The sequence below is a fragment of the Protomyctophum bolini genome (genome assembly GCF_963924005.1).
Source record: "Protomyctophum bolini genome assembly, chromosome: 8".
Lineage (NCBI taxonomy): Eukaryota > Metazoa > Chordata > Actinopteri > Myctophiformes > Myctophidae > Protomyctophum > Protomyctophum bolini.
Genome location: NC_137869.1, coordinates 19,408,336 through 19,422,764, shown reverse-complemented (window position 1 = coordinate 19,422,764; position 14,429 = coordinate 19,408,336). Strand labels below are relative to the sequence as shown.

The 14,429-nt window shown below is 43.1% G+C and overlaps 1 protein-coding gene across 3 annotated transcripts in view; it reads right to left on the bottom strand.

Moving 5' to 3' along the window:
* cyfip1 (cytoplasmic FMR1 interacting protein 1) overlaps nt 1-14,429 on the bottom strand; it is a 44,658-nt gene that overhangs the window by 12,040 nt on the left and 18,189 nt on the right. For all 3 annotated transcript variants that reach the window (XM_080771060.1, XM_080771059.1, XM_080771061.1), the window contains 10 exons: nt 11,651-11,773; nt 11,324-11,449; nt 9,596-9,762; nt 7,356-7,503; nt 5,321-5,474; nt 2,889-3,045; nt 2,186-2,282; nt 1,347-1,423; nt 800-908; nt 288-407 (listed from right to left, as the gene is read on the bottom strand). In XM_080771060.1, coding sequence (XP_080627186.1) covers nt 288-407; nt 800-908; nt 1,347-1,423; nt 2,186-2,282; nt 2,889-3,045; nt 5,321-5,474; nt 7,356-7,503; nt 9,596-9,762; nt 11,324-11,449; nt 11,651-11,773 — 1,278 coding nt within the window. The remainder of the gene's footprint in view (nt 1-287; nt 408-799; nt 909-1,346; nt 1,424-2,185; nt 2,283-2,888; nt 3,046-5,320; nt 5,475-7,355; nt 7,504-9,595; nt 9,763-11,323; nt 11,450-11,650; nt 11,774-14,429) is intronic.

Genomic DNA, 14,429 nt, shown 5'->3' with positions numbered 1-14,429 from the left:
AAGGAAAAGTGATTAAAAATAGAGGTGTCAGGAAGACACAAACAAGCTACTCCAATGGTTACTGTGGCTCAAGGACGACGAACAGAAGGGCACATTTGTATGCTGTGTGTGTGTGTGTGTGTGTGTGTGTGTGTGTGTGTGTGTGCCCGTGTGCGCGTGTGACTAGGTGTGTGTGTGTGTGTGTGTGTGTGTGTGTGTGTGTGTGTGTGTGTGTGTGTGTGTGTGTGCGTGCACGTGTGTACACTCTGAACAGAAAAGGAGGAAGTTATGTTATGCGTATTGCGTACCATGATGGACGTGAGGTCCTCACTCTCAAAGCGGTTGATGGCCAGTTCCAGAGACTTGTAAAGCGCAGCAGACACCCTCTGAGTGAGCAGCCTGTTGAGATCGATGGAGCGGCCTAGGAGCTGAGGTAACATCATGACAGGTTCAGTGGTGGTCCATTTGCTCCTATTTTGTACTCGAGTTAGCAGTAATACTAGTGTAGAATACAGGTGTGCTTCCCCTGGATGCCTTTTTGTAAAGGCAGTAGGTGCTCAGATAAAAACATAGGCAAGCTCAAATAACACCGAAGTGGGAAAAGCAGATATACTGTATAATAACTCATTTTTAACAAAATATTTTGAGATGGGGGTCCGTGGCCAATATGATAAACACAGTAGAAAGAAATTTGACCATTTAATGGTGGCGAAGTATCCCCCAATATGCGTCACTCTCTCTTACCCCCTCTCTCACCCCCCAACACACGTCAAAAGGACTTTGTGGTGGAAGGTGAGCACAGCATGAGGAGTATAAATACCTGGACATGTCGTTGCTTTAGCAGAGTCTCATAGCGGTTGGAAGCAGGCCAGGGGATGTTAGCACCCTGGTTCTTACAGTCTGTTCTCAAGCGCTTGTCCAGGAGCAGGCTAAAGGGAATGGAGAGTAGAGTATAGATTCTTGAACTGTTTATTTACATCAATCATGTCGTTGTCGGGCAGAAACTTCTTATCTCCATATTTTAACTTTGTGTTTTTGATCATACTACGTCACACAAAAGCATCAAAAGTAGAAGATCCACAAGCTGGAAACGTGGTGTGAAGCTACGCATTTTGAACCTTGTAGATCTGCTATTTTTGCAGTTGAATCTTGAAAAGTAACAGTTTTGGACATAAGGTGTCCACCTGACAGAGAATATGTAGTAGTAGTAGTAGTAATGATAATAATAATAATAATACAGTTATCACACCCAATGGACCACAACAATCAACAGATAAAACAGCCAAGATAATAATAAAGTAAGAAACAAATAACATTTATTTTTATGACATACTGTACAGACAATAAAAGTATCAAATGTTATTTACCTTCCTGCTAGGATCTTATAATAGGCGAATATTTGATCGGCCAGTTTGTACACAAACTGATCAAAGCACAAGTTCACCTGGAAGAAAAAAATAATTGTTAGGTGTCAATGTTAGAAACCTCTAAAAAACTCTTTTGATGCAAGTCTCTGACCAACAGATAAGATCAAGCTGTATATTTTATAACCATGGAAACCATGGTTTCTTGTATCTAGGTTAGCATTTAATTTACATCACGGTTATACAACGCCATAGCTAGCTACAGCCAAGCAAGATGAGAGCATATAAGGAGACGGACGTTCTTGAAGGACAAATCAGGTGGAGTTGTCACAATTGCAGACAACCACGACTGAAACTGGCTCTGTGGTCCAACTCCTCCGTTTACTGCTGGATGTAAAGCAATAAATGGGACATACCGGTACACAACCAGGCCATTATTATGTCCCACGAATTGCGTACAAATTTGATCCTCCAGCATGTGGGTAGGCCAACAAGTATCCACAGAGAATCTATACCAAACACACCGTGACGAACAACAAGCCAGTCACTTCCTCACCGATGGCACACATGGTGGTGTGGGGTTATGGGGGAATGCCTGTTTGTGTCACTCAATGTCCCTGCATACACACTTCTTCACTGACTAATGCTACATATAGTCAGGCTCTGATTGGTGTGTGACGTCATTAATTAATCTAAGTTGTGTGCCGTGTGTCAAACTTGTGTTCAGTGAGTGCTAGTCTGAAAACAAATATTAGGATTTAGAAGACGTTTGTTGTTAATGTGTCAAGCTTTAAAAGGACATTGTCAAAACAAAAAACACGATAACCTTTTTTAACCATTACCTCAGCTTCAATTTCATCGTAGAGAAACTGCTTCTTGAATTTGGTCAAGGCGTAGTGTGCACTGTCATTGTACAGGTCCAGAGGATATAGCACATATCTGAGAAGAGAAGAATTCACAAAATGTTAACCAAGAAGAAAGAAAAAGTAGACAAACAGAAGAGACAAAGCAGTCCCATTTAATTGGATATCATCAGTATGTCAGTAGTACAACCAGGTTTACAGTAGATTTTAGCTAGAGTCCAATACATAAAATACTACACAATTTTATGAACACTAAGGTCTAAACACTAAAGTCAACGTTATTAGACATTTTCATTTCAAAAGGAAATTTTATGGACATCCATTCTGTCACTGGTGTGCAGTACAAAGTAAGTAATAGCATCAAAATGAGGAATTCTGCAAAACAGCTTATTGTTCCGAAACATTTAAAATCTTGCTTTTGCAAAGCACCAATGTGCGCCAATGGTTCCCAAGAGGGAAAAAGGCGGCGCACGCATATCCACTTGAGTGCCCAAGGGCAGGAAAAACAACAGTGATAAAACATGAATAAAAATGTATTCACACAATGGTCGAATAAGCTCCAGTGTTTTCATTGCTAAAAATATGAGCGCTTGTGAGTAAATAATAACAACATTGGATCCATTGGAACACAGATTATTCACCCCTCTAACCCTAAAGTAACACAGTGACGATATGCACTCACTCCATCATGGAGGACTCCCTGCTCTCCAGGATGTGGTCGGTCAGTATCCAGGGCATGGACATCTCGATGGGGAACTGGATCCTGCGGCCCATGGTCAGCTCCAAGAAGAACTCCCGGAACCACAGCTGGGAGAGGTCGCAGCACTGCTGCAGGGTCTCTGCATTGGGGAGAAACACACAAAGACCAGTTGATCTTGGAACCAAATGTACTCTTACGGGTCAATTTTTGGAAGGAACCCTAGTGCAGTGGTTCCCAAACCTTTTAGCCTGTGACCCAAAAGAGAAAGTTGATGTCTCCCCGGGACCCAACCTATAGTGAACATAGCACACCAACACACCAAGTTGTGAGCTTGTAGATCGGCTATTTTCACTACTACTTAAACATTTGTTTTCTAATTTATGACAATTTCTTAGATTCTTTGTATTTTATTGCTTCATGAAATTACTGAACAAATCATTGCATTTGGGGCAATGGTTTTTTGGGAATGTTTTGTTGAAAAAGTTTGGAAATAATTAAAAACCAAAAACAAAGGAACCCATAAAAATGTGTCCGCAACCCAGATATGGACGACCCAGTGCCCTAGAGGTCTATCTTGTGAACGTAACACAATCAAGAACGTATTGTGTTTGTGCGCCCAGTGAATGCACACGTGTGCGTTCAGCACACCACCAGCACTATGGTTGCTGCTACCAGACACTGGATCTACTTTTTTTTTGTCTCCTCCCACCGAGTGGTTAAGAAACCACCGACCAAAAACACTAGCTGGGATTCCTGTGTTGTTACATTGAAATCGGTGACCTATGAATACGGTTTCGACCTTTGTGGAGTAGTTTCATAAGGAGCTGGTATGAAGTACTTCATATATTCTGAATTGAATTTTAATTCTCACATTAATCATGTTACCAAGATTGCCTTTTTTCACCTTAGAAATATTGCACGAATCAGAGCCTATTTGTCCTTGGACGATGCAAAAACGCTAATCCACGCCTTTGTTTTCTCTCGGCTTGACTACTGCAATGCACTTTATTCAGGACTGCCTAAGAAAACAACTGACAGATTACAACTCGTCCAAAATGCAGCAGCCAGAGTTTTAACTAGAACTAAGATGAGAGAACATATTACTCCAGTTTTGGCATCACTGCACTGGCTTCCGGTTGTTTTTAGGATTGATTTTAAAATTCTTTTACTTGTCTATAAAGCTCTCAATGGCCTCGCACCTTCCTACCTAAATGACTGCCTGCCTAAATATGTCCCAAACCGCCCCCTAAGGTCTTCCACTGCTGGCCTGCTCGCGTTGCCAAAAAAAATGGCAACTAAAAAATACGGGGAAGCAGCTTTTTGCTTCTATGGGCCGTCGGCATGGAACAAACTCCCACTGTACCTTCGTCAGGCAGCCTCTGTAGACATTTTTAAAGCTCAGCTCAAGACCCACTTCTACAACATTGCTTTTAATTGAGTTTTAATTTGCACGTTCCCACCCTGCCCTGACTGATTTGCTGCATGTGGTGTTTTTATTATTATTATTATTATTATTTGTTTTTATTTATTTTTATTTATTTTATGTTCTTATATTCAATTTTGTTCTTTGCCATTGTTTTATCATTTTAACTACTTATGTTTTATTGTATTCTATTTTTGCCCTGTGAAGCACTTTGAGCTACATTTATGTATGAAAGGTGCTATACAAATAAAGTTTATTATTATTATTATATAAACAGAAAATGTTCAGTTCACTAGTCTACAACTGCCTTCATTTCATCCGATTGTCTGTCTGGCAGGCACTTGACAAGCGATCGTTAACTGTGTCTGTTAGAGAGAGGGGCAGAGAAGAGTGGCTTTGCTCAACTTGATTTATACTTATATTCTCCACTCTGATGAAGGTACATGTTCGATATATCATGCAGCCTTAATTATTAGCCTATATTTTGGCTATACAAAAAGAAAAAAAAAAGGATTATGAAATCGATTTCGGAGACTGTTTTTCATCTCTCAAGCGAGCTTGCAGGCCCGTTTTAGGGCCCACCTTTCCGTATCCAATCGTTTGCACACACACACACACACACACACACACACACACACACAGGCCTACTGCACCTGCATGCATCCGGCGCTCTAGACCGAGACTGCTGCAACTTTATCCCAGTTTGCCCAGCTGGGTACCGACACACAACAACACACAATCACAGAATGAAAGTAAACAACACTAAAATCACAGGCTCCTGTAAATAGTAATTCGTTACTTTTGGGGAAATAGTAACTGTAATCAACTCCAAACGTGAAAATAATATTACTAATACACTTTACTTTACTCTCATTACTTTCCAACACCGTTTCTAAATGGGAAGCAGTAGCACTGAAAGAGAGATCTTCTCACAGACAGCGTGCAGTACATTCATAACAGGTGTCCAAGGACAAGCAGCCTCGGCTCTCACCGCTGAAGTTTAGCAGGGGTGTGTAGAAGAAGGACTCGCAGTGGAACTTCTCGATGTCCAGGATGGTGGGGCCTTCCATGGTGCTCCGTAGTGTCTTCTTGGAGCCACTCTTGTCAGCGACGAGGGACTCCAGCATCGTTCTCACCATGTAGAGCTACATTTACAGGAAAATTATGTGATTTACCAAAGACAAGCAAATGGGAGTTTTCATTAAATGTCAACATTGCATGATCAAGAAATGGCTGCTCCAAAGAATCCACACCAACGTTACTTACTCTACTTCTGGTAGAGTAAGTGTACAAGATCGAAGAGGCTTATTGTCGGTATTGGCCAAATACGCAGGAGTAAATCCCCAATGATTACAATGTGCTCTAGACCCCTGGGAGATGTTTTGCTGAGGTGGAGCACCTACACCTACCATCAGCTCCCACTACTTATACTGTAGTTACTTATTATTATAGTAGCTCTGTAATTGCTGGGTCTGTTCATGTTCCGTTAGAATGGCGACTTCCAGAATTCAGTTTGAAATAAAACCAGTACTGGAACTTCCAAAACAAACCCTGCAGGGTACTAACTTCAAGTATATTTTGGAATGTTGTCAGAAACCTTTTTAATTAATTAATTTCTATCCTGCATAATTTTGGCGCAACTAAAAACAGTGTACAGAGAAGTCACAATTATGTGGAATGGTTATTGTGAAGAGAAAGAATAAAACTAAAACACTCATATGCTCCAGTCAGTGTAATTTATTCAACAATGTAGTTTCGAGTCAAGGCTCTTTGTCAGGTGAAACCGATATGGAAATTGTGAAAAATATACCAGTGAAAGATTATATCAAAAACAACTTGTGTTTAATTGAAAAGGTTACACAGAATGACTTCTACTAGAAATATTTCAAACCCCACATTGACAGAATTTCATCAATACAAGGCAGAGAGCAATGTTTTCCAACTATCCATCGGTTCACCTTGGTAGAAAAACAGGTGTTTAACAAAAGCCAATTCAGGGTTAATTTTTTTTTTACTCCTCTGAATCCCATGGCTGGTAAAAATCGTTTTGCTGTTTTTATAGCACAATACTTGGAAACAGCGATTCATTCTAGAAATGAAGACTAATCTGATAATTAGTTTAAAAAGCAGGTGGCTAGCGCACATCCAGTTCCTGTCTGGTGCTGGACTGAGGTAAGTACAGTGAAGAGAAGAGAGTCCGCACACAGGTTTGCTCCGATGGTGTTTTCTTTTATTTAAAACACCATAATACAAGACACGACGTTTCGGCCGCAGGCGGCCTTCATCAGGTGAATCTGATAATGTCGTGCAGTTTGTCACATGGGAGATGCACTGCGAGATAACGATGCACAACATGCAGATAAAAGGGATTATTATTCAAGCTCTGCATATGATTCAATTATAGATGCAAATTGCAATGCAAAGCTTAATTTATACATACTTGTGAGCTGGTGGTGCCTCAAATAGCATGAGTCACATCCCATGCTTATAGAAAGTGGAGATACTTTTAGCACAGAATGCCAGTGTGCAATTAAGTATACATCAGGCTTACAGATGTAATGAGGTGAGGAGTAGGATTCATTAACAGTAGGACAGTTGTCATGAAAATAATTGACGACTGAATGAATAATTGAATCCTAGCCTTGAGTGTGAAGGTTATTGAAAATTGCACTCAAGCCGCGTGGGTTATGACATACAAAGGCCGGGTCATAGCCTCGTAAGTCCACATTATCTCCCCCCGTGTAGAGAGGATTGAACTTTTTACATCTAATCCCACATTAAAGAGCCATATTTGTGACTCATCTCGAGACCACAAAGGCTAAAGCCTCATTTATTCATTGTTGTATGATGTGTCCCGTTCTGAAAATGTGCTCACGTGTTGTGAGCTTGCTATTGTCGCCATGGGACAGTATAAAATAAATTACACATTAGTGAATATAGCACAGCTGCATAAAGTCCAGCATTTTTATATGCAAGTCTGAATGTCTGTCTGAGTAATATTGGGATGAATAAAGGCATATTGAGACCTGTGTGCTGGAGGGTCCCACGGCGCGCCGGGGGACCGTGATATCAAAGCCCCCCTTTGGGTCTTTCTCCCCACGGAGGGCAGGGTCATTGTGTGGCTCACGGCCTGCCTCCCAGTCACAAATGGTCTTTCTGATGGCCTGAAGAACACTGGAATGGCATTCAAAAGATTACCTCATTTATGTTCGTATATATATACTGTATCCATACAAACACACACACTAATCATGAATAATTTCTCACTTCAAGTGGAGAGTCAGTGTACAGTAGTAGAGCCATGGATGGTGGTTATTATTATATTATATTCTCTTTAAGGATGCTAGGACGAGGGAACAGGCGTAGCTCTTGTCTTATACAGGTTCCTAACACCGCGAAACCGTGGCGGTACAGATCATGTTAGCCGCGTCAACTCAGCGGGAGGACATCCATTATAGAACACAGACTTCAGAGGAACACGGCCAATGCAGTTCATAAAACAGAACTGCGGCTTTCAAGGAAATCTGCAGGGGACACAAATGCACAATAATGGTGTTCCATTTCACAGCTAGTAATGCTGCTCTGTTTGCCACATTACAGCAGTTCTAATCTAAAATGTTACACGCTTTCCATTTTCTATCTTGATGACGGTTTTACTGTCCAATTACCCACCTACATTTCTCACTTTCAGTAGAGAAAGGAAATGATTAACTGGTCCATTTTCATTCACATTCAGGATTTATACAGTGCACCGTCTGGTACATCATTTACTCTCCGTTTTCTTTCTTTTTTATTAATATATTTTTTATCCCACGATTTTGTAACCCATTTTTCACCCCTGTGTCAATCATCTAATGTGATCCCGGGCTCTACACACCCTCCACCAACCTGGGGAGAGCAACGGACTTAACTCATGCTTCCTTCATGCTTGAGTGTCCAAGTTGCTCCTTTACACCTGACAAGGGGGAGTTTCCCTGGTTGGACGTAGCGCGTGGAAGGAACACGTTATTCAAACCAGTTCCTTTCCCCTCCATCAGGCTCCCCAGCTGGCCAGGGGGAGGCAGTTTAGAGACCAGGATTACTGCATGTTTTTGTGAGGGTACTACCTACCCTAGGGCAGTGGTTCCCAAAGTGGGGTCCGGGGACCCCCAGGGGTACCTGAGGGAGTTCCAGGGGGGACCCATCTATTTTGTTCATGTTCATAAAGTGCTAAAGTGTTTAAAGCAGTGGTTCCCAAACTTTTTCATGTCAAGGACCCCCAAATTGACACTACTTAGCCCGTGGACCCCCATTTGAAAAGATATGCCAGGGACCCCCATAAGAGAAGACGTCTACATTTAGACGTCTACATTTAGACGTCTACATTTTGTTCATGTTCATAAAGTGCTAAAGTGTTTAAAGCTAAATGTAGACGTCTACATTTAGACGTCTACATTTTGTTCATGTTCATAAAGTGCTTAAGTGTTTAAAGCTAAATGTAGACGTCTACATTTAGACGTCTACATTTTGTTCATGTTCATAAAGTGCTAAAGTGTTTAAAGCTAAATGTAGACGTCTACATTTTGTTCATGTTCATAAAGTGCTAAAGTGTTTAAAGCTAAATGTAGACGTCTACATTTAGACGTATACATAGACGTCTACATTTAAACGTCTACATTTAAACGTCTACATTTAGACGTATACATTTAGACAGTGTCCCCCTGAGTGCCTCCCCAGTGTGCCTCCCGAGTGCCTTCCCAATGCCTCCCCAGTGTTCCCCTGAGTGCCTCCCCAGTGCCTCCCCAGTGTGCCCCTGAGTGCCTCCCCAGTGTGCCTCCCGAGTGCCTTCCCAGTGCCTCCCCAGTGTGCCCCTGAGTGCCTCCCCAGTGTCTCCCCAGTGCCTCCTCAGTGCCTGCCCAGTGTCCCCCCAGTGTCTCCAATAGCAATACAAGAGCAATAATACAAATTAATCTTAATGTATTAATCTTATTAATTAATGAATCTAATTAATTAATTAATTAATCAAAATTGCGGCCTGTGCCCAGCACCATGCCAAAGCTTTTTCCTGCAGGAAACACTGCTTGTGGTTGTAAATATATTGTTATCCGTGTTGCGAGGATGAGAGGGTACCTGGAAAAATATCTACCCCAAAAGGGGTACCTGGTCCAAAAAAGTTTGGGAACCCCTGCCCTAGGGGACACGGGGAGAACATGCAAACTCCACACAGAAAGGCCCTTTCGCCAACCCCGCCTTCAGGTATGGGCACTGACTCTCTGTTTTCACACACCTCTGTGTGACGTTCTTCTTCTTTTTGATGGCTTGGCGCAGGGGGTCCCGCAGTGTGATCTGAGCGAAGTCCTGCAGAGCCGAGTAGATGGTGTGGCGGATGGCGTGGTTGAACACACTCTCCATGCGTCCCATTAGCACCTGCAGACCTTTGATCATGGCCATCACCTGAAAGGGGCGGCAAAATGCACTCAATCAGTGGCAAAACCAGCTTCTTCCAGGTCAGACCCCTAGCCAAGATAAGACACTTTCAGACATGAAACGGAGTATGTATGAATGCAACATTCCCAATCAGTAGGATCAGACCTGCAACAGATTTTATGCGGGCAATACCCTTGACTTAAGTCTGCGTAATGTGCGATTTGGCTCAACCCGCTCTATGTTTGAATTAGGGGTGTCCAACCGATAACCGTTAGCCGTTTATTAATTTGTTTACCGACAACACTAACGGCTAATGGTTTACCGATAAAAAAATATATATTTTATTTTGAAGCGCCGAGAGCGGGCACCGCGGCCAAAGCATCAAGCACACACACACACACACACACACACACACACACACCCCCTCTTTCCACCTTTACTGTCAGTGCAACCACGCATGTGCCGTGACTTACTTCCCCCAAAACAAAAACACCAAAGCAACTGCATGTAGTACTAGTGGACTGTGAAAGCAGGAGGGAAAAAGAAAAAAAGACGAACACACACACAGCATTGCACGCCCGCAGATCTGCCCTTCTGCGTTGTGGATCTGTCGTTTTATGGATCATAGAACGAACGTACCGGTATGCCGTTAGCTTGTTGCTAACGGGACCCCCCCCCCTCTCTCAGACGTTCTCTCTCTCTCTCTCTCTCTATCGCTCGCGCGCGTTAGAGAGACGCTCTCTCTAACACGTCTTTCTGTCTTTCTCTCTCTCTCTCTCTCTCTCTCTAATCCTTCCTGATCGGTCCGCGATACATATGTGCGTATAGAAGACTGTAGCCTACGCACTAGTGCACTGATTGACAGCAGGCCGCGTGTAAACGGTGTATTTGTCTATTTTTAATGCGCAAAACAGCGCTTTTTTAACGGTTAATTAGCTGGCAAGTCCTGGCGGTAACCGGTTAATACAATCTTTCCTTTTGGTCATCCCTAGTTTGAATGGACGCAGTGATTGTCCTCTGATTCTACATTTAGCTTGTGGACGCGTTGATGACACTTCTATTGTTGACGGGTGGAGTCACCGCCCGAGGTGTTTGGAGAGAGAGCACTGAAAACCAGTTTAATCGTTCTGCTTTTTATCACAAGTAAGACGCGCAAACGCGGGAAGCGAACGCAGCTCGTACATATTTGGGTTTTTTAAAGATTTTTTTTAAGTTACGTTTTTTTAAGTTACGTTTTTTTAAGTTAAGGTGTGTGTGTGTGTGTGTGTGTGTGTGTGTGTTTTTTGTGTGTGATACAGCTGCGCCCTCTGGTGGCGGGCAGGTGGTGTAACAGCGGGACAGACAGACACACAGACAGACAGACACACAGACAGACAGACATGATCTGCTAGGTCTCATAGTTAGTGCTCACTGCGTTCGCAATTAGTGCTCACTACGTTCGCAATCACTGCGTTCGCAACCAATCGAGCTTCCATGAAATGGGCCATAAGCGAAAACAATACATAAACATCATTGACAATGAAACGAGCTACGCTGCGCAGTGTGCTCGCCTGTACATGGAGAACAATGTTATTTTGACTTGACTGACCTCCACGAGGGCAAACTTCTCCTCGCTGGTGTAGTTGTATCTGGTTGCTCTCTCGTATTCCTCTGCGTTGTCCGGACACTCCTTGTTGGAGTACTTGTCAGTCGGATGCACCAGTTTCCAGGAGTACTTTGCAGGGAAAAAAATATTTTGTTTACTTTTTAACTATTTTGTTTTACCTATAATTTTATTTTATTTATTTATTTGACAGGGACAAAGCTCATTAATCAACATGTCAGTTATAATGACAATCCTGTTCAAAATTGGGACATAACAGCTGCATAATTGCCGATACGTATGTGGTCAAACACTGGTTCTAATGCTGCTCACCACTTCCATGACATGAGCGCTCCACTGAGATAGCAGCTGCATGCCCTGCAGGGCCAAGTCAAACAGCTTCCTGTACTCAGAGTCTGTCTTCTGGGTCTCCTGACGGCCCGATCCCGTCACCACCTTCAGAGAGAGAGAGAGAGAGAGAGAGAGACAGAGAGATTACAGGCCCGACGATGACAGGTTTCTGGGTCCAATGCCAATCCCGATTTAGACCACCGGTTACCAATGTTTTTTTTTTTGCTTGTTTTGTTTTAAAAACATAGTTTGGTTAGTTTTTTGATAGATTAAAAACTAAACAAACTAAACCTTACTTTATTTAAGCTCTTTAGCTTATCTACAAGATCACAACACAGCAGTAGTTGTAGTTGGTATAGCTGCTCTTCTATTGAGAAATGTACATCACTAGAATTTCGCGGCCGCTTCGCAGCCGCTCATCCCAGAGTTACGTTGCCGCGCACTATGGGAAGAAGGAATTGCGGGAGTTGACTCCACATGTAGTAACGGATGGGTTATTAGTTATTATTATGTGTCCTTATTAGTGTAGTGTAGTGTAGTCAACACGTTATGGCTCATACACACTGCCCGGTATTTGCTCCGATTATGCTGTCGGGGAGCATTTTTGGCGCTGGCCGACAAAACCCCTGATCCGACGTTAAGCGGTGCCCAAAAGGTAGATCTCTGTACTACTGCCACCTACCGTCCATTTATTGTATTACACAGTGGGTGAAAGAAACACACCCCTTAAGACTAAACCCCACCCATCAGAGGTGTGGCGTCCAGAGGTACCTTTGACAAGACATTTTGTGTGTGTGTGTGTGTGTGTGTGTGTGTGTGTGTGTGTGTGTGTGTGTGTGTGTGTGTGTTTCGATGTACAGGGCGTAGGGGTGTCCAACCGATAACCGTTAGCCGTTTATTAATTGGTTACAGACAACACTAACGGCTAATGGTTTACCGATTATTATTTTTTATTTTGAAGCGCCGAGAGCGGGCACCGCGGCCAAAGCACCAAGCCCCTCTCTCCACCTTTACTGTCAGTGCAACCACGCATGAGCCGTGACTTACTTCCCCCAAAACAAAAACACCAAAACAACTGCATGTAGTGGACTGTGGAAGCAGGAGGGAAAAAGAAAAAAAGACGAACACACACACAGCATTGCGCGCCCGCAGATCTGCCCTTCATGCAACGAATGTTGGTTCCTTAAACGGCAGATCGCGTTGTGGATCTGTCGTTTTATGGATCATAGAACGAACGTACCGGTATGCTGTTAGCTTGTTGCTAACGGGACCCCGCATTATTTTTAATGCGCAAAATAGCGCTTTTCTTTTCTTAACGGATAACGGTTAATTTAGCCGGCAAGTCCTGGCGGTAACCGGTTAATACAATCTTTCCTTTTGGTCATCCCTAGCAGGGCGTTGCTGAAAATGAGCACCTGTGCTCAGCTACTTCCCTGGGTAAATAAAGAATAAAAAATTGAAAGGTACCTTTCAAAACCTATAGAAGTCAGCCTGGTACAGACGAACGGGACACCACTGTATGTCGAACGGTACACCACTGTATGTCGAATGGGAAAACCACTGTATGTAGCCTATGAAAGGCTCCTCAATTACATTTTGTAACCATTTTCAGCAATGGGATGATAGTTTTATTTGGTGGGTATATGAGCTGGTCGTTTTGAAAGTAGCTCTCAAGTAAAAAAAAGTGTGGGCAGCCCTGGTATAATGATTATATATATATATTCATTCCGTCGGCAAAACCCTGTAGGCTACCCACATATTGGTAGCCTATATTAGCCCAATATTGGCGTGACGCATTTCACTTGAATAATGTTGTGTGCGCACGTGCGCGTGCAGAGAAAGACAGTTATTTAATGAAACTCAAGATTATAACGTCCTGTCTCGCTGCCGCCGTGTATAGCCTGCATGGCTATTCCTGTGTGTGTGTGTGTGTGTGTGTGTGTGTGTGTGTGTGTGTGTGTGTGTGTGTGTGTGTGGCGTGTCGAGAGAGAGAGAGATCGTGGCTTCCAGGCGTATGTGTGCGTGTGTGTGCAAGCCAGGCGTGCGTGTGCGTGTGTGTGTGTGTGGCGTGTCGAGAGAGAGAGAGATCGTGGCTTCCAGGCGTGCGTGTGCGTGTGTGTGCAAGCCAGGCGTGCGTGTGCGTGTGTGTGTGCGCAATCAAAAGTACTCGGCAGTATGGCTGGCAGGCGAAATAGCAAATGCGAACAGTGTAATCGATTTACTTAGGCAAAAAACAACTATTGTCGAAGAACAATGTTGATGTAACTAAGAGATTCGCTGTTGGAGCTATATTTTATATACAGAGATTTAGAAGAAATAAGCAAAATCGTGAGGCGACAATTCCTCTCCTTCCGTGTTTTTTCTCCGACTCCGACGGAGTGCGGACTTGGAGAGGGCTTACGCATGTTTCATGATAAATGCTTTTATGTGATGTATTCCCATGCTTTTGTTCTTGCTTAATGTAAATCGCTCTGGATTAAGAGCGTCTGCTAAATGCCTAAATTGTAAATTGTAAATTGTAATGAAGAGGGGGAGGGGCTGAGAGCTAGTGACGGGTGCGCACATGTTGGCTTTGGTTGAGTTTTCATTGGCTTGTGGCCACATGCGAACATCTTTTCATTGGCTTGTGGCCACATGCGAACATCTTTTCATTGGCTTGTGGCCACATGCGAACATCTTTTCATTGGCTTGTGGCCACATGCGAACATCTTTTCATTGGCTTGTGGCCACATCTTTTTCGCACGTGACAACTTTTCACTTG